General features: G+C 45.1%; 2 protein-coding genes across 2 annotated transcripts; one reads left to right on the top strand and one right to left on the bottom strand.

Annotated features, from left to right (window-relative positions):
- Positions 1 to 102: 102 nt before the first annotated feature.
- Positions 103 to 5202, bottom strand: LOC133911809 (dual specificity protein phosphatase PHS1-like). Its single transcript, XM_062354228.1, has 10 exons — positions 4921 to 5202; positions 4746 to 4834; positions 3954 to 4176; positions 3446 to 3622; positions 3212 to 3372; positions 2137 to 3130; positions 1571 to 1717; positions 1281 to 1508; positions 1022 to 1179; positions 103 to 766 (listed from the first exon to the last, which is right to left on the bottom strand). Exons 1-10 carry the CDS (start codon positions 4969 to 4971, stop codon positions 406 to 408), a joined length of 2589 nt encoding a protein of 862 aa, XP_062210212.1. The 5' UTR covers positions 4972 to 5202; the 3' UTR covers positions 103 to 405.
- Positions 5203 to 16341: 11139 nt separating this feature from the next.
- Positions 16342 to 20267, top strand: LOC133883185 (uncharacterized). Its single transcript, XM_062322419.1, is given in 7 exon segments — positions 16342 to 16509; positions 18614 to 18718; positions 18818 to 18867; positions 18967 to 19069; positions 19319 to 19405; positions 19918 to 20001; positions 20181 to 20267. Coding segments are annotated over 7 exon segments (684 nt in total).
- The last annotated feature ends 273 nt before the right edge of the window (positions 20268 to 20540 follow it).

The following is a 20540-nucleotide window of genomic DNA, read 5'->3' as shown; positions in this document are numbered from 1 at the left end:
GAACATAAGGATTCAAGATCGCAGGTCTAAAAGTGTTATGAATGTTCACCTCATGCATATTTTCAGAAGGAAAATCGCATGCATTTTATAACAACAGAAACGTACATCCCAACAATTGCAGGCTCTTTATTCTTCAGTGTGTATGATACAAAATCATATTCAGGGCAACAAAAGCATATGAATTAACCAGACAATCCCCAATCATGCTAATCAACTCATTTGACACATTACCTCAAAAAAAAAAAAAAAAAACTCATTTGACACATACCTGCAGAATCTCGATGTTCTATAAATGGGCTACTTACACATGCCAAAATTTAGGTGCAGAGCAGTTTCGTCTGAAAATAGCCATTCACTGCAAACCTGGCTGTATGGTTTCTTACTCGAGTAACATCAGATGAAGCATCAAAATCCTTCTATGTGTGATTGTGATTTCTGCGTTGGGCTGTCGCTGCCGCCACGACCAGCCTTCATCGCCTCTATTGCTTTCTGTATCTCCAAGGTCATTGCACTGTCTACACTCCCCGAGGATATCTTCCGGTGCGCCTTCTGCAGGTGGAGCTTCAGTGAGCTGCTGCTGAGACCAGCATTCTTGCCACAGATGGGGCACACCTTCATCGCAGGCCTCTTGTGCTGCCATTCCATGGAGATTTTCCCGTGCAGCTTCTTATCAAGATCCAGCAAGACCTTGGCGAAGCCATCATTGGGGTGCGCTCGTCGGTGCACCTTCTTCAGCATGTTCCATGCTTCCAGAAGAGTACAACTTCTAAATCATGAGACGAGTAACTGAACTGAGTCTAGCACAGTAGTGAAACGAAAAGATGTGGCTTTCACCCATAACTGAGTAAGTGGAAACCCTTCCTATGAACTATCCTTTCCTATTAACCAACCTTAAGGTCGCATTAAAAAAGAAAAATCTAGTTTTACATTACTTTTAGTCAGATTCTTAGGCAAATGGTGATAAATTACATATCAATTTCAAAAGAAAAAAAAAGACATAGTAATTATTAGGCAGTCTTACTTTCTCATCATCAGGTAAGCAAGAATAACAGTTGCACTCCGACTTTTTCCCTCGAAACAATGCACTAGTACTTTGCCGCACAGGTGCTCCACGTAATCTATGAAATCAGAAGCATCTTGAAACACATCACCAATGTCTGCATTGTCATCGTCCTTTATCTACATAAAGAAACAATAAAGCACCAAAATATCTCAAGTTCACAATGACCGAGGAAGCTCTAGACTGGAGTTACTAGTCAGAGATTCATAGGTGTACTTACAGAGAAGTTCCTATAGTCAAAAAGGCTAGGCTGTTGAGATTCTGATTGTCCAATTTCATTTGCGCACAAGCACAGTATATGGGTGATGCCAAGGTGCTGAAGTGTGTACGTTGATCGAGCAGCTAGAGCACCACCAATATACAGGTAATCTGTGATCTGTGAAGGACGCTCAGTGTTTGCAGCATCAGAAATTAAAGATATCCTCTCAAGAATGTGCTCAAGTCGAACCTGACAACAGAAGAATTTGTTACATTCATAACTAGTTAGTAAACAGGGTATATTTGGGATACCTTCAACTCATAAGCATCAACAGCAATGCTATTATCAGTGCCTTCAAAGAAACCTGTGTTGAAATTGTTGTCTTGACACAACTTCACAACATCGGTCCTGAACATGTCATTCCATTGTTCTATCTCTTTGCTTAATTCACTGTCCACCTGTTAAACATAGTGTTGCATGACTAATAGAAATAGGCCATAACCTTAAAGGAATGATGTAATAAAAACACCATATAGTAGTCATATTGAGCAAATGATTGTCTGAAAGGGATCTATATGCGTCTGAAACTAAATGATGAAGTAGAATGTAAGTAGCGTGCTGAAAGCCTGAACCCGTTGAAGATAGCTATTTGGTTTCCTACAGCTAATTTTGTGCTAGGATATATTACCAAAATTTTGTGCTATGATATAGTAGTCAACCCTTTGAAGTTTATGATATTACCAGAAGTTAGCATAACTCTATAAACAAATTGAAGGATGCTTTAGTTTAACATTCTACAGCTAGATATCAACAGGATACCCTTGTAATATCTTTCCAAATAAAAAAAAAAATTCCATCCACAATTCAAGATGTTAACCTTAGCATACTTGTTAAAATCTCGTAGCTTCATTGTCATCCGAAGACCACGGGATGCATCACCATTTCCTTTGAAATGTTTGGTGATAAAGTTCTCTCGACAGGCAGGAGATGATAGGTCGAGACTGTCACGAGATAAGGTACGGGAAGGCCTGCGCAGATGCCTTGGAATGTCAGTATCATTTGAATCCGTTTGTGCATCTACTAAACACAATGGTGAATCAGAAGGACCAGCATCTTCCTTATCAGATTCATTGCAACCTTTATACATAAGATTGAAGAAAATTTTCAATAGACCGTCCAGCTTCTGATAGAGTGTGAGGAGAAAAATATGGAACCGCTGAAGGTCCCTCAAAGCACTACGAAAACCTCCTCGGAATGAATTGACTGTTGCTACCATATTACTCTCGGAGAGAGGAGAACGATAACTATAATCAGATGACGCATCAAATGCTTCAGGTCCTGGGAGACCAAGTTTTCCAAAGGACACCTCAAACAAAAGGTTGGAAGAGTAGTCCAAGTTGTTTAGTGTTAGCTCCACAAGCCTTGGGTAGCTTTCTTGATCTTTTGCTCGTTTACCAGCGGGCGGCCTTCGTGGTACACCTGAATCAATTGCTACAATATTAAAGCTGGAAAACCCAGACTCACTAGGATCATAAGAGTCCTCCAACATGAGCTCTGAGACATCTGAGCTGATACTGCCACTTATTGATGCTGCTCTTCTCTGCTGTTTCTGAGGGCTTCTGATGATCTCTGGCTTGTAACGGATGATAGCAGAATCGTGAACATCATCCAACGAATCAAGGTTTGAATAAGCTTCCTTGTCAGCGACAAGCAAATTTGCATAGTTTCCACGCCAACCAAGGGGCCGACACCGCAGCCTATCCTCATTCCTCAGTACAAGGTCCAATATTAAGACCCTACCTAAAGCCTCAGCAGATTCCCGTGAATCAAACGGCATTGCACTCTCTAGAAGAGGGGAGCCATGCACATAACTGCAAAATAGCATAAAAATTCTTTCATGTTAAAAGGGCACCATTTTGCCGAGTACACTACGGGTAACATGATGTTTATACTTCATCAGGAATAGGCATCGACTCAATTCAAGGGCTTCTAGCATCTCAGTGCAAATCATCTCCTCGAGTTCATCACCAGCAGATATTGCCACATGTCGAGCATTCTCAACTGCATCCTTGATTTTTTGCCATTCAGTTGAGGAATTATGAATCACTCTGCCCTGCATTGCTCAAGAGAATTGTCAATGAAATATTTAGTTAGCGTGACTGCCTCCCAGAATCATGGATACTTACTTGAGGGGTCCTCACTCTAAGCCATTTAGCAAGTTCGTACCCAAAGCGTTCTGACTGTGTGGCCATCCTTGAAGGTGCTATTTTAATTACTGCAGCAGCCTCCTTGGATGGAGAATCATTATTTTCAGTTGCTCTGAATAATGCTATGAAAACAACTCCCCCAGAATTTACTGTCACCTACGCAAAATGGTCCAATTGGTAGAAGGAACTGGAGACATGACTTATAAACTCACTTTTTATTTGGTATATTTCTATTATTTCGTATGAAGGGCAAAACTCATGAATGATATTTCTGCTGGGTTAATGAGATTCATACGAATTTTATCACTACATTGAATTAATAAGAAATTCCATCAGGTAAAGCATTCCTGGGACGAACTTTGAGCACAGAGAATACTAGAGTAGTATTTAAAGGGAAAGATGGTGTCCACCTTTTGTTGCCATTATTTTTGCAACAATAGGAAAAGTAACTTACAAAGAAACATGGACAAGTGAAACAAACACAAACCTCAAAACTTCTGTTGTTATCATCCTCAGCGGGCTCGGTACTGGTGGTAGTATGTTTTGTATGGTGCAGTGAAGTGAGAGAGCTCCAGCTGAAGTTACTTGACTCAATATCCATCATAGAAACCCTCCCAAGCCTCTCCCAAAGGCTTGTTTCTGACATTTGGCCACAAGGGTTTGAGTCAATCACATTGTTATCAGGATCTTCATGTTCTAGTCCTTCTGAACTGCAATATAGTTAGTGCACTGATCATTCAGTTGGCAATATATTAGTATAATTTAGCTTGACAAACTCATCCAATGAAGAAATAAATCATATCGGTAGTAGAAAACATTTGGATATAATGTTCATTTTCAGTTTATATCAGTGAGTATCAGACCGAAACCAGTTTAGGCTCAAGAGAAGTTGGGACCGTCCACAATCACAACACAGTACTCAAGATTCGCATGATTAGGGACGAACTCATAGCCTTTAGAAAGTTCATCCTGATTGATCAAATGTACAAATGTAAGCATATTGGCGCCACTGGTCAATAAAATACTAGAAACTTCATATCATTCAGTAACACAAAGGATCATAGTAAACTAAGACGATTAGATCTTAAAACTAAGGACCGATTGTAACAATTACAATTAATCATCACCTTATCAAATCAAAACAGGAACCATACAAAACTAATCCGACCCTTATCTTATCCAATTACGGGACCGAGCGTGGTAATTAAACACAATGCAGAAGCAATTTCTTCACCACTAGTAGATCACACGAGCCCATGACCAAGGCAAATAATGGTACCTGGCTGAGGATCGGAGAGCCAGACGCCCGGACGAGCAGGGCTGCCCATTGCGCTTTCTCACCAATGCCACCCACTCCTCGAACCCTCCCTGAAAGAATCGAGATCAAGAACGTGTCATCCTCCAAGAACAGCGGACGAGAATCAAATCAACAACTTCAATTCCGATGCGCTTACGAAGGAGGAGGAGCGGGAGAACGTTCCAGACTCTGTGCTCCTTTCTTCCATCGCAACTCAAGTGCAGGGAGATCTCGCTGAATGGGCGACTGGAGATTGGATTGATCCGGGTTTCTTGAAGAAATCTCTTGTGGAATGCGGAGTTTGGTGGGGTTGCGGGTTGGAGAAGTTTGCGGGAGAAGGGAAAGGTGGCGCCTTTTTGCATCCTGGGAGGGGGAAACAGGAGAGGGAGGAGGAAACGGCAGGGCAGGGTGTAGACGTGGCAAGCATTTCTCATTTCTTCGCGTTCTTCCTGCTCTTGACAAGGTTTCACGTATCAGAACCAAGGAGGTGATAATGCTTAGCATCCAATAATTATTGTGTTTGACTTCATCGCAGTAGATGAGTTGATACTTAGGCTACTCTCAACATATTGTATCATATTAATATATCCAAAATTGACACGTCACAAGAAAAACATTAAATTTGTGTGTAGAAAGAACTCCACCAATGTATATTATTATATCATTGTTACTTAGGGGCTCTCAAAACAATTGGTTATTGCATGTGTTAAGCAATGATAGTGGACCCAAAAAATAGACACACCCTAGTGTGGTATTGTAAAATCTCCAACACGATGAGTTTCATGTAGAGCTATATATTATATAAAATATAGCTTTATTCTCTCTCCTATTTAATTCGTTGTCAATTTAGCAAAAAAGTTCATATGTGATACATAATAAATGTGCATGATACCAGCCATTAAGGGTAGTCTTAAAAACACTCTATTCTCCTCCCTTCGTTTCAAAATAAAATATATTTTAGAGTTGATCATAATTATTAAGGTAAAAAAATGATCATCTTACTCTCTTTTAATAATATTATTTACCGATAAAATGAGACTTGAATTGAAAATAAAGTTACTTAATGAAGTGGTAAGACATAAAAACTTAGGCTAAAGTTACCTCGAAATTGTATAACATCATATATTTTGAATGTTATAGAAGAGGCTAAAACGTCTTCTATTTTAAGACGGAGGGAGTATGTTTTTAAATAGACGTTGTGTAGGATTGAGATAGACGATTAGAGAGGGATAAATAGGTGCTTTAAATTTTTTTTCGAAATAGATGATATACTCCTTGTTCACCCAACACTCCTCAAAAACGCACAAACGAAAGTATAAACTTTAGAGAGACAGAATGAGAAAGAAAGTTTCAAGACAACACGACTCCACTGATGGAATATGAACCATGTGCTATATTCAAAATCATTCTATGTGTCTTTGTGCACAAAAGCTTGAAGCTTGAATGAGTAACAAAGCAAAAAGATAGTCACCGAAAGAAACAACTCTTCAAGTTGATGGTCTAGAGGCAAGGTGATTCAAGACCCTCTCAAATATATGAGTATATGAACGTTTATACCTCTAGCAACAAGAACAACTTTCTAAGGTTGAAAAATCAGAGCTTAAATGCAAAAACGAAAATCAATAAGAAAATCACAAAAAAAAAGAAAACTTGCAAACTTGTAAGCAACCAATAGAGAGAGACTAGAAGGAAGAAAATTTAAGTATATGCTAAGCACTCATCTTTCTTTCCTCTATAACCCTAGCACTAGGCTCTTAAATGGGTGGCACAAGAGGCTTAAGTGGTTGATTCAAATCCTACTATAATTCCACTACTCTATTTATAGGCCTAGAAAACTTGACATTTAAATTTCCTAGTTTGTTACCAAAATACATCTCTCTTGTAGTACACTCCTATCTACCAATAAGGATATTTTGGTCAATTTCTTGCTCCATCCATCGAACGGTCGCAGCACCTTCATGACTTAGCTTCGTCTCGACGCAAGCTTCGCGATGATGTCACATATTTCTTCAATCCTCCCATGGTTTTAAGGCCCAACCGTAAAACCCTCTGCACGCTTTTCAAAGCGTGACTTGCCACTTGCTTACACCTTAAGCAAACGCTCTGATGTCGACATGTTTATTTCGTCTTGCGATCCTAACTGTTGGCAAGTCACTCCTGCTCCCGATCCCTCGGGTCGCCTTGTCACTTGCACCGGTATCACTTTCGCTTGACTTTGACAACACGCCATTTTCATCCTCCGTTTGACCTCCACGTGTACAGTTAGGATCACCCTTGACTCCGCCGGCCTCCTCGATCATCTGGCACCAAGCACCCGCTTAGCCCCAATCACCTGTCGTCGACCACCAAGTTGCATTCTCACCTGCACACCATGAGACAAGCAAACACATTTCTCCAACTCCAAATCCAGTTAGTACATATCCAAAATCCTCAAACCAAGCTAAAACAATCCAAAACTTTACAAACTAAATCGATAACCTTATCAATCACTCATCACATATAAACCAATGTATATTTCAACTTGATTTCTCAATCTTTCCCTTGATGAGTGCAGACAACACCTCAAAGTACAAAGATTTTAGTTTGAAGAAGATAGGCTCATCCAAGTGATCAAAACTCATAAAAGAGCAAAAATATGTCACTTGACATAAGAAAAATTGCATAAGGCCTAAGAGAGGCAAAGACAATAAAAAACCTCAAAAGAGCAATAAAAATTCAAAAACACAAAATCAAATGTCCCCTTGATGAATGCACATTTTTCCTTTATGCAAGAGTTTTCTTTGATTTGGTGCAAATTTTTCATTCATTTCTCCCCATTGGCAATGCAAACATCAAAGACAAAACATTATGAAATGCATGAACTATGGAAAGTAGAAGATGGAGCTCACAAATGCACAAAGGCTAAAAACACAGTGGCACAAGAAAATGAAGTTGTATAATCTAAACCCGAAGAATCAGTTGGCACATTTAATTTCATATAGCTGAGTCACGTTCAAAGCGACCATCACATAAGCATCCACTCCTGCCGAGGCAATACAAGCATTAAAAACTAGGCAAACAAGCATTCATAACAGTAGGCTTTGAAATCGCTCATATATGAAACCAAGACTTAGCTAGATCAATTGATTTAAAACAAAATTGAGCAATTATGAACATTTCTTTCATTTTTATCCTCAAGTTGCATCTTATCTAAGCAAAGTGTTGCACGATTGGGTACGGCAAACACCTTGAGACTTCAAGATAACCGTATTAGATCACATTTTAGCACAAGATACTTGATTTCACAAGATTATTCATATTTTCACAAAGAATCAAGTTTTCACATGATCAAGTCAAGTAGTGTCATTGTGACACAAGGAACGCATATTCCTCCAATGTTCTATCATAAGCTAAACATTTGACAAGGACAAAAAAAATATAATGCAATGCTCCACAATCCACTGACTTGAACCAAGAAGTCTATAGCAAGATATTCATCAAACAAGTCTTAACACAAACATTGACTAAGCCAAAGTAATTACGAATATGGTAATCAAGAATGTAGCATTTCATAGTCTATATGATTCATAAAATTGCCTAATTCCATCTTAAGGAAAACTAGTGTCAAGGGTAAATCCCTGACAATGATTTCGGGGTGTATCGGACGATGGGTGCGTGATCTTTGCTCGGAATGCGTATGTTGGATCTGGTTGTGTGTGTGTGACTCAAGAACACCGGGGTTTATCCAGGTTCAGGCCCCTCTCAGGGTAATAGCCCTACATCCTGTGTATTCTTCTTCTTGTTGTCTAAATGAGGTACATATGATGTTCTTGATCAGCTTTCTTCTCGGCCTCTTTCGCCTCTAGGCCTCTGTCGCCTCTAGGCTTCTCTTCCCTTTCTCCTTGATATAAGCTTGGTACTCCTCCCTTTATATATCAGAGGGAGAGAGGATTTACACGTGAGTCAAGATATAGACTCAGGTCTAGCTAGAGCTTCCCACCTAGGTCCATCATTACTAAGAGTAGACGTATCCATTTGCTCTACGGCGCTACAGAGCCTGTCCCATCGCTCCACCGTCTGCGTCATCCCTGTTGCTGGATTGCCCTGTCCCGTCCCATGCGCCGCCTGCGCCCTTGCCAAAAGACCTCTTGCCCCGCCCATCAGGCTGTCCCATAGCTTTTAATGCTACGGGACAGGACACGATAGCTCTGCGTCGGCCCTGCTTTGGACGACCCGAAAGAGGACCTGAGGAAAGGAAATACTCGAGTGAAAAGGCATTTATTATGATTTAGACTGTTTGGACATATACCTGCCCTGCGACTAGAGGGGACTGGTCGCGGAGTTTGCTCTTGTGACCTGGGGACTGGTCGCGGAGCTTGGTCGGAGAGCCTGGTTGCATGGTTGCTGGCTGGTCGCGCGAGGCGGCCATGGTTCAGGACAAAATGTAACACGCAATACTTGCTGATATCTTACCAAAGTGGGTCCGGGGACTCTACTATTCTTTACACCGATAGTAGCCCCCAAGCTCCTTCACGGATGCGGTAGACTGAGCAGTTTGTCAGATGGTCGTGACTGGACCCAGTCGAACCACTTGAGCCCTTATGTGAACATGAACTCACCCGGGGAGTGGTCAGTGATGCGGTCTACTTTCGTGGTTTAGCCCGGAAAACCGCATTCCGAGGGGAGGTTAATCGTCCATAGGAAAAAAGATAGTGGGAGAGAGAATTTAGGGAAGTGTGCGTAAGGGAGAGAATTGCAGGAGAGAGAAAACTTTAATGGACGCTAGATTTTGAGGGAATGTTGGGTTCCCCAGATGGATCCTCGGGAGCCAGGGCGGTGGAACCGAGTCAGTCCTATAAATGGGAGGACAGAAGGCCCCAGAAATCTCTCTACCACCTGAGCTCTTATGATAGAGACCTCCGCCTCCAGCCCCCACCAAAGTCCTTCAATCAACCACCATTGCATCCCTATGGCACCGCGCACCGGAGAGGAGGCTGACTTCCCCAAGTCCAAGTGCGCCGACTCGAAGTTGAAGCAGATATATGAGAATCGACTGCTTTTGCGTCGTTTGTCCTCCGGATACCGCTCCAGGGGAGATATTCCTACTCCTCGCCAGGGGGAGATCGTAATCTTCACTTCATTTTTCTTGGCGGGTCTCGTTCCCTCTTTCTCCTTGAACGGGAGTGGACCAGCTGTGAACGGGCCCTTTCTTCCATCACAAACATGCAGTCTTCCGTTCAAGGATTGCTTGTGCAATTTAACGAGCTTGTTAACTATCCATCTGTTTCTTTCCCGTGATTTCGATTCTGGAGTAATCGACACATGTCCTTGTCGGCGGCATAGAAAAGGTCCCCGCTCTCGGTTGCGGCACGGCCACTTCGCGCCGCACTGCTGCGATTGCCACATCCCCCCCCCCCCACGGTGCCCCGGCCTGATACCCCGGCGCCTGTGCCAAAGTTGGCTTTGCCCCTCGGTATATTGACGGTGGCTCCAGGCCCCACGGGCTCGGTCGAGGGGTCTGCTTCGACTCCTGACTTCCTCTGGTGGGTTGGCCATTTCCCGACCGCCGTTCGCAAGCTGGTTGAAGAGAAGGAGACAACGACCAACAAATGCGCTGGGCTAGAGAAGCAGCTAGCTGATTGTAGAGGAGGTGCAGTGAGTTCTCCCAAGAGAAAAGCCGCGCTGGCCGCCGAGCGCTCCCAGCTCAAGGAGGATGAGCTCACTACCCTCAACATTCTTTGGGAAGCCTTCGGAGCGCTGGCGGATCCCCTAAGTAGCCATGGGCTACAGGTGATCGAGGCGAAGGATGACCACATCGCCTGAGCCTAAGCCTATGCCCTCTGGGTCTTCGCGGAGCACTTCTCTGAGCTCCCTACCACCCGGGCTTTGAGGGGCGCGGAGGACGTTTCGCAGGCGGTGAGGACGACCGCGGAGTATGTCTTCCGGTGCTACCGTAGCCGTGAACCCAACTTCAACCTGGACTAGGTCCGAGAAGGGGCCGCGGTTGCCAGACCAGAAGTCGAGGAGGGACTTCAGCGGGAGTGCTAGGGGCGGTGGACTACGTGGTGTCTATCTTCCGGGTGGAGGCCACCGAGGAGTAAAAAACTCGATTATAACCTTTGTTATGTAACATTTTTTGAATGGAGCCCCCCACGCCTTTGTTTCCTGACAAGATTGTGTCGTTGTGGTTAGAGAGTTCCTAGAGTGTCCGAGCGTCCCGCCCGAACCGATCCGCCGCCCACGCTGATTGGCCCATTAGCCCTCATCAAATCCTCGACCATATCCGCCGACCACCCTTCCGACCGATAATCCTTGGAGGTGGCGGCCAGACGTGTGCGGGGGTCCGTGGCTGACGGGTGAGTACCTCGAGCGACCTTCAAGGTGCGCTGCCCTGACCACTCGCATTGTGTGATGGTCCTAGGTTACACTCGTAGGGTTCATCCGGCTGACACCAGTGTGGCTTGCGCTCTGTTTTTTTACTAGCCTACCGAGAGGAGTTGCTCGGGGCAAAGAGGGATCTGGAATGGGCGACCAGGGAAAGTGCCAAGCAGAGGGAGGAGTTCTATGACCGCCTTCGTCGCTGCCGGGAATATTTCTATGTGGTGCGAAAGGAACTCGAGTGGCTAACCAAGGAGAGAAACGAGCGGCGAGTGGCATTAAACAACCAACTCAGCCGAGCCTTCACCCCCTTCGACTCGTTGCTTCGGTTCGCCGGCGTCCAGGTCCGTCCGACCCCTAGGAACATCGTGTCCGATCATGTCGAGTGGTTCCTGGCGGCATCCGAGGAGGCAGGTGGCCTTGAACAGAGGATTCGCAAGACCATCAGAGACCATCTTTTCGAGGTCAGAGTCTTTGGCGCCTGCATGGCCCTCGCCTGCGTAAGCGACCACTTTCCTGACCTGGACCTCTTGCCGACAGTCGGTGCTGGTTTTGAAGGTACTCGGATGACCACAGAGGAACTCGGCGCCCGGGCTGATTCATTTTTGTATGCCGTTCGTTCCTGTCTGTGAACCGTTCGGTTCGACCCCCTCAGGGGTATTTTTAGGTCCTAGGAGGAATGTCGTAGGCCTATCTGGAAGCAGCCCCTGGGCTTTGTAATGACGGGCATTTAGCCCTTATGTGGTTTTTCTAAGTGTTTGGATGACGGATAGTCTTCGGAGTGCCTGTATCGCTTAGGGAGGATCGCATTAAGCCGCTCGTGAGCAACATTCCTGACGCTGAGGGAGACCCTTAGCACGACGAGCCTTTCGGTGGTGACCAGCGCTCGACCCGATTTAGGACTTGCGGCAATGTGGTCGTTAACCCTCGGGCGCCTTTACCCTGTCATCGTGCGAGCGGGTTAGTTTCGGATCTCGTCCCGTCAACACGAGTGAGCGGGTTAACAAATCTCGGAATGTGACGGGAAACCGCGTTTGTCCATGGAGTCCTGCAACATAAAGGGTTTGATTACTTTAATTTGGAAAAACTTACAAGTCATGTCCATGCTCGTCCGGAAGGTCCTGCAAAATAGTCAAACAAGCTTGTCTTCGAGCAGCCTCATATGTAGAGCTGGCATTCTATGAGTTATATGATTGGCGGCCAACCACCCCGGTCAACCCGACTGTGCAAGGCCAGGAAACTGGAGGTCGTTAGTGACCTGCGACGAGTTCTGCATGTGGTGATCACGGTCGTGCCTGAGGTTAGGAATTTATGGTTGCTTGGGGCTTTAGAGAACGGTCCCACGACGTCCAACCCCCAGACAGCGACAAGCCGAGAGAGTGGTATGGATTGCAGTGCCTGGGCTGGTAGGTGGGTATTCTGGTCGTGGTGCTGGCATGACTCACACCTTTTCACCTGCTCGCGAGCACCGAGGGTGGTGGGAGGACCGGCCTCCACGTTTGCCTCCGAGGGTGTTAGGGAGCGCTGTGCTCCCCCCATCCCGAGCGATGTACTTCAGTAAAGGATCGTTGCTCCCTTAGTGGTAGAGGCGTCCCTCTACCAAGGAGTATTCTCGCAGTTAGCCCGCGTGACCTTTTCTGCTAACACATCGTCGTCAGGGGTTGCTTGATTCTGAAGGTAGTCCGAGATCTGATCCATCCAGGTCGTACCTGAATCGAGCAGGGCGTCCACATAGTGTCTACCCGAGGTTGACAACACTGAGGGAGGCATTGCCTCCAAAGGTGTTGCCTCTGGTGTTCCATTTCTAAGCGGAGCATCCCTTCCGCTCCGTCCTGAGACCGCAGAGGGTGGCCGTGTGAGTCTTTTTCTCAAAGACTCTAACCAGGACAGGTTCGCAAGAAGAGGCTAGACGGGCCAGACCATCGGCCAGGGAAGAAATCCTTGCGAGGGACGTGTGTAACTTCCCAGCCGATGGAGCGTTGCTCTAGCTTTCTCACTTTGGAGAGGTATGTCGCCATCATCCGGTCTGAGCACTGAATACCCCTTGGCGACGGGGTTCACCTCATAGCGAGTCCCTCATCGCTAGTAGGTGTTTCTCCCCACGTGGGCGATGCTCGTGTTCCGGTTAAGAGGCCCTCATACTCCGCTTCACATTTAACAACTGGAAAAAAAATGGAATTGAACCATGTACCTGACGATGAATGGTTCGGTGCTTACTCCTTCCTACTCGGGAGGAAGCATGCCCCGCTTAGCGACCAATACCGCGTCACGACCCCCTTCTTGTGGGGAGTGATCGTTACTCATGCCCAAAGTTCGAGGTGTAGACCCTTCCGTTCGTCCTGGGGTTGAGCCTACTCGAAGAAACGACACACGCTATTAGTTCCCCGATATTCTTTTGTCGGATTGAATCATACCTGCTCGATGGTTTGAGTTCACGTCACAGGGCTGAGCGTGGCAGTCCTTGTTCGGTGAGTGATCCTTCAGGTGGGGTTGCCACCGAAGAAACCCGTTCCCCCAGAGCTTGCGGTCCGTGAGCTCTCCTTGGTGCTGGGAGCATGGATGCCTCAGCAGCCTCCCGGAGCCCTCGGATCCTGATCCGATGTCCTGAGTTTGGGACATATCGGCTACGTCTAGGTCGTACCCAACGAAGAACACCTTACAACAACTTGAATCCCGAACTCGGAAATGCGCCCCCCTACCTGGTGCACCAAATGTCGAGGGTAAATCTCTGCCAATGATTCCGGGGTGTATCGGACGATGGGTGCATGATCTTTGCTCGGGATGCGTATGTTGGATCTGGCTATGTGTGTGTGTGACTCAAGAACACCGGGGTTTATCCAGGTTCAGGCCCCTATCAGGGTAATAGCCCTACATCCTGTGTATTCTTCTTATTGTTGTCTAAGTGAGGTACAGATGATGATCTTGATCAGCCTTCTTCTCGGCCTCTTTCGCCTCTAGGCCTCTCTTCCCTTTCTCCCCGCTACAAGCCTGGTACTCCTCCCTTTATATATCAGAGGGAGAGAGAAACACGTGAGTCAAGACATAGAATCAGGCCTATCTAGAGCTTTCCACCTAGTCCCATCATTACTAAGAGCAGACATATCTATTTGCTCTACGGCGCTACAGAGTTTGTCCCATCGCTCCACCGCCCACATCATCCCGGTCGCCTGGACTGCCCTGTCCCGTCCCACGCGCCGCCTGCGCCCCTGCCAAAAGACCTCCTGCCACGCCTGTTAGGCCGTCCCGTAGCTTTTAATGCTATAGGACGGGATATGGCAGCTCTCCGCTAGCCCTGCTTTGGACGATCCGAAAGAGGACCTGGGGAAAGGAAATACTCGAGTGAAAAGGTATTTATTGTGATTTAGACTGTTTAGACACATACCTGCCCCGCGACTAGAGGGGACTATCATGGGGTTTGCTCCTGTGACCTGAGGACTGGTCGCGGAGCTTGATCGGAGAGCCTAGTTGCATGGTTGCTGGCTAGTCGCGTGGGGTGGCCATGGTTCAGGATAAAATGTGACACGCAATAACTGCTGATATTCTACCGAAGTGGGTCTGCCCGCGAGGGGACCCTACTATTCTTTACACGGACAACTAGCTTGCTTGAATTGTTTCATGTCAAAGCATCAAGATGAGCCTAAGATTAAAAGTTTGCTCCGCACAACTACTCAACTTAGTCCAAATTCAAGTCTAGCAATAAAAAATGCTAAAGACATACAAGTCAAAGCTCAAATACTATGATTATCTTATATGATACGATGCAATATAAATGCTTGGCGTAGTCATGGTCATTGTCTTCCTTCTTCTTGAGCTTGGGGTACTCTGCCTTGAAGTGAGTGGTTTCACCACACTCAAAACAAGCACGATAACCCTCTCTCCTCTGGTCTCTTTTGATGTTGTAGAAGCGAGAGAACTTCACAATGAGCGCAAGGTTCTCATCATCCAATGCGTCCACCTACTCATTTGTGATAGAAACTAAGGAAGACAAAGCAAATCCAATCTGTGAAGTGTTAGCACAAGAAAAACTAGCTCCAACTTGTTTGCTGTTGGCAACATTCTCGATCACCTGGCAACACAGCTTGCCAGGAACACGAGAAGCTTGGTGAATCGCTCAACAGTCTGGACACTTGGTTGATTCACACAACCCACACAAAACAATGGAGAGGCTCTTAGTTTGGTGATGTGCTGTTTCACACAGCCAACATCTTTTCTTTTCTCTATTTCCGTAATGAAGAAACTGATGACAATGCTTTAAATAGAACAGACACCCACGTAGCTAACACGGTCCAAGGGCCAACACCTTGATCCGCTTCCTAAGGTCACGTCCAGAATGTGTGCAACTACTCCACTAGCTAATTACATGCATGTACTAACTATCTTGACCAAATCACTTGGTACTAGCTCATGCATGCAACCACTAGATAATTACCTAGCCAAATCTCTCAGCCTGCGACACCACCTGACTTAGAGACTAATTCATGCAGCATGTTGGCTCCATTGCTCTCACATGCAGCACCGCTTCACACGGCAACGTCCGTCTCGCACGACACATCGGCACCTCTCCATGTCCATGCATGCTCTTCCTGCTAAGCCACACCGGACTACACAAATATACTAACTACATGCAAAACAAAAATAAACATGCAGATACAAAATATCGAGATTAGCTTCAACAATCACCCCCCTAATCTTGATATGCAATTTTCCACCCGCAGCTTCAAAGAAGGGCTGGTTCGTCGCTTGGGTAGCCTTGAGCTAACAGGGCTTTCTCCTCCTTTTCTTTCTTAGGACATTCCCAAGCATAATGTCCATACACTTGGCAGTTATAGCATTGTACCTTGCTCTTGTCTTTGCGCTCTTCGCTGCGGCCACGGCCTCGTCCTCATGACGAGTCATGTCCTCTTGCCATGAGAAATTGCTCTTCCGTTTGGACCTCCCGTCCCTTGAGTAGCTCTTCATGTGCCTTCAGCGACCCAATGGCCTCCTCCATGGCATCATCAACGAAGCAACATTGATGAATTTATTGGAGATAGCTCGCAGCATCTTCTTCACGATGTACTTCTCTCCCATCACGTCTCCAAGCTCACGGATGCGCCCAACTAGCGTCATGAACTTCTCCGCGAAATCATCCACGGACTCTGCATCACTCATATTAAGGTTATCAAAATCCGAGCGCAAGGACTGAATCCTTGCCTCTCGGATGCGCTCGACGCCCACATGCATGGAGCGCAACGCTGCCCACACATCAGAGGCAGTTTCCTTCTCCATAACTCGCAACAGCATCTCGTCGTCGATCGACTGGGAGATGATCGTCAAGGCCAGCTGGTCCTTGCTCTCATCGATGCCCTCGGACGCCTTCTCACGAACAACAGCACCCCATGCGCCGTTGGTTCACAGGAGGTACTTCATCCTCATCGCCCACGCTGCGTAGTTCATCCTTGTCAGCATCGGGTACGGGAGCCTCCCTGCAGTCGCTGTCATCGTCGAGTTGCCCAAGCCACTGCTCACAGTGGCTCTGCTCGGTGAAGCGTCATCGCGCAACATTGTCTTCATCATAACTCGGCTCTGAATACCAAATGTTGGCAACATTCTCGATCATCTGGCAACACAGCTTAAAGGCAAAAACAAAAATCAACAAGAAAATCGCAAACTTGCAAGGGAACTAATAGAGAGAGACTAGAAAGAGAAGAATTCAAGCATATGCAAAAACATAAACTTCATTACTTAAAGAGGTCAGCCCTATTTTAAACGGATTACAAGGATTTTTCTCTAAAAAACTCTTACCTATTACATAGGCTAAGCACTCATCCTCCTCTCCTCTGAAACCCTAGCACTAGGCTCTCAAATGGGTGGCATAAGAGGCTCAAGTAGCTGATTCAAATTCTCTCATAGCCCTACCCCTCTATTTATAGGTCTAAGAAACTTGACCTATATCTTCTTAGCTTGTTACCAAAATATATTTCTCTTGTAGTACACTTCTACGTACCATAGGGGGTATTTTAGTCTATTTGTTGCTTCATCCATCGAACAGTCGCGGCACCTTCACGACTTAACTTTGCCTCGACGTAAGCATCGTGATGGTGCCACATATTCATCCAATACTCCCACAGTTTTGAGGCTCAACCGTGAAACCCTCTGCATGCTTCTCAAAGCATGACTCACCACTTGCTTACACCTTAAGCAAGCACTCTGATGTCAATACATGTACTCCTTTATACGATCCTGACTATCGGCAAGTCTCTCCTACTCCCGATCCCTCAGGCTTCCTTGTCACTTGCACCGACATCCATTTCGCTTGACTTTGTCAATGCGCCATCTTCATCCTTCGTTTCATGCTTTGCTTGAGCTCTATGTGTACAACTAGAATCACCCTTGACTCCGCCCGGTCTCTTTGATTGTCTAGCACCAAGCACCCTCTTAGCCCAGATCACCCGCTGTCGACCGCTAAGTTGCATCCATCACCTGCACACCATGAGACAAATAAACACATTTCTCCAACTCCAAATCCAGTTAGTGCATAATCAAAATGCTCAAACCAAGCTTAAGCAATAAAAAAGTCGACAAACCAAATCAACAACTTATCAATCACTCATCATATATAAGCCAAGACATATTTTAACTCGGTTTCTCACGTAGTTAATTTTAGCTACCAATACAGAACACATAGTGATTGATTCTTCATACTATGGTTTGTCTACCCATCTTGGTTGGTTCCACCAATAGTTAGTGGCACACTCTATCATACTTATTCTATTCAATTTCAACTCCTAATAACTTCTAACAGCTGCTCTTTGGAAAAAGAAAAACCCTAAACATATATTTATTTGAGAAAAACAAGTTCTTAAGACCACTACGTAAGAAACCAACAAAGGTGGCATACCATTAGTGACGACTGCTCATTACGTATTACTAATGACACATTAGTGATGGGTCTAGTGGCGACATGTCACTAATGTCACCCCAGGCTAGGACCTGTATCAGACCCGTCACTAATGATAGATCATTAGTGACGGATGAGGAAATCACCCATTACTAATGGCAATAGTGATGGATCAGTTGACAAGCCATCACTAATGACATGGTCATGTCTCACCAGAGATAGGTCGCAATGACTAAGTTAGTGATATGGTCATTAGTGATGGGTAGCAACGACTAAGTTAGTGACGAGTGTCATTTATCACCCATCACTAATGTTCATTTCTCACTAGCGATAGGTCGCAAGGCATCTCAACTTGGGCTTGGACTGTTGCGGCCTTTGAGCCGGTCCGGAAGGGGGGCGCCCATGCACACGCACGCAGATAAAAGGGGCATAGGCGGGGTTAGGGTTTCCCCGCCCGGCCGCTGACTTGCCTCTCCTCGCCTCCTCTCTCTTCCACTGATCCACCGCTCAACGAGACCATCTATCTCTCTATCGCCCTTGGCATCTCGCTCGCTCGCTTGTCCATGTCGGTGTGCGCACCTAGTCGACTCCGCTGCCACACGCGCTACCACAGGGAAGCCCAGATCGGTGCTCGAAAGGTGCGTCCCCTTCCGTGGCACAGCTAGCCCTTGGCAGCGGCAAGGCCGTCGTCCCGGACAACGAGTTCTCCCTCGCAAAGGTGAGCGGCCAGAGTATTTCTTGCTTCTTGGAAGATGATGCTAGCAAATGGCGGTTTTCATGCCGAGCAATCATGTGCTGAATCGCTCCTACTTTGTAGGTGTCCTTTGGTGTGATCGGGCTCGGTCTTGGATCTCACTCCTATGGTGAGTTCAGACTTTCTTTCAATCTTGATGTGCCAGTTTAAGATATTTAGAATGCTCTATCATGGATATTGCAATTGTTAGCTCACGTGTTCTTTCATCTCAGGTATGGATTTGGGTCGTATTTCAATCTTCTCCCTGGCTCCCAGTGGTCCTCTCTGCTGCTGACCTACGGGGTTCCCCTCATAATCATCGACATGGCTCTAAAGGCAAGAAATCTCGTACATGTACAATCTTCAGGAAGGATCATGTTACTTATAGCCTCTAGGAGTGCCTCCAACAGTCATTTGTCTTCCCTAAATTATGCACCTCGATGTTTTATACTTGAAATTAAGTCTTGAGATGCAGTTTGTACCGATGAAATTTCGATTGAGTGATAAATGCTTTAGTTGATTAGGTTGGAGGCGCTTGGTTTTGTTGATACGGTGTGTTCTGATTCTTGAATTTTCTATATGCAGTATGCTAAACTGAAACCAGTACCCTGCATAACCTACGCTGATGCTTTTGCTCTAAGAGAAAAGTGTGCCACCCCTATTCTCAAGCAGGTAATATTTACTTGCCCAACCAAATGTAACCGATAAGTATGATGTGATGAACTGTTTATATTCCATTATATTTCATCTAGAGGTAAATTGGGCTATATAACCAATAGTTTGCTGTGGTGGAGCTCTTAATATGAGTGGAATTCGACATGAGGATTCAATTATTAATAATTGAAATCTCTAAATATTGCAGATATGGGAAAAGAAAATGATGCTATTTCAACCCCACTAGTTGTTTACTATCATTATGCATCATAATATAATATAGCATGATGTCGCATGTTTCAATCTTGGAGATTGAAACAAAAATGCATAACACTAAGATTCTCAGTTAATTTCCAGCAAGCTGCATCGAGGATCTAACAATGGTACTAATGTCATACATTTGCAAGGAAAAAAGTCGAACCTTGTGCTCTGAATTGACAATCTTTTCCTATAGACAGGCCAAGCATATAATCAAATAACAACAAATTTATGTAGTGCCATTTGTAAATCTTGTAGCATTTCTTATCTAGGTCAGGAGTGATGTTACACGTTTTAGATATGGTCATGAGTAGCACCTGGAGAAAGCACTACAATGAATATTTCAATATGGTTTGGTAATTCTTTGTTCTCTCCATTTTCATGAAATAAACATAGTTTTACTTGATTAATATCATTAATTTCGAGTTCAACCAATGGTCATTGGCACGAGGTGTCTTCTTGTCTCTCTTTCATAGTAAGGACTTTGTTGCTTTATCTTATTTATAGATATGCCATTTTTTTTTCTGACTCATAGGTTGGTGGCATTTCAAGACGTAGTGCACCTATATTACAAAAGATACGAGAAGAAGTAAGTTCACTATCTATTTGCTTTATTCTGTGAGGTAGTATTTCAATATATTGCATATTGTGAATCACACATTTCATGTTGGAATTTGTATTTTGTACTCATTCCAAGAGTTGATTATTCAAATTCATAAAGTTCAGGGATCTACCAATGACGTGGTCTAAGATAGCTTCAGACTATCCGCCCAAGATAATGCATCTATATAGGTATGATGCTTAATATTAGTTGGGATGTAGTATATTGGATAGCTGAGCTGTTAGAAAAATACATTGTTTATTTTTACCTAAAATCCATAATAGAATTAGGTAT

Source organism: Phragmites australis, chromosome 1 (assembly GCF_958298935.1).
Source record: "Phragmites australis chromosome 1, lpPhrAust1.1, whole genome shotgun sequence".
NCBI classification, from domain to species: domain Eukaryota; kingdom Viridiplantae; phylum Streptophyta; class Magnoliopsida; order Poales; family Poaceae; genus Phragmites; species Phragmites australis.
This window is presented reverse-complemented; position numbering and strand designations above follow the sequence as displayed.

What these genes read in the sequence shown, in the direction of transcription:
- LOC133911809 (XM_062354228.1), bottom strand. Translation starts at nt 4,971, where the DNA reads ATGGAAGAAAGGAGCACAGAGTCTGGAACGTTCTCCCGCTCCTCCTCC. An exon ending in GCTCTCCGATCCTCAGCCAG is followed by an intron (nt 4,177 to 4,745) that starts GTACCATTATTT and finishes ACTATATTGCAG; the next exon opens with TTCAGAAGGACTAGAACATG. An exon ending in TTGACTATAGGAACTTCTCT is followed by an intron (nt 1,180 to 1,280) that starts GTAAGTACACCT and finishes TTCTTTATGTAG; the next exon opens with ATAAAGGACGATGACAATGC.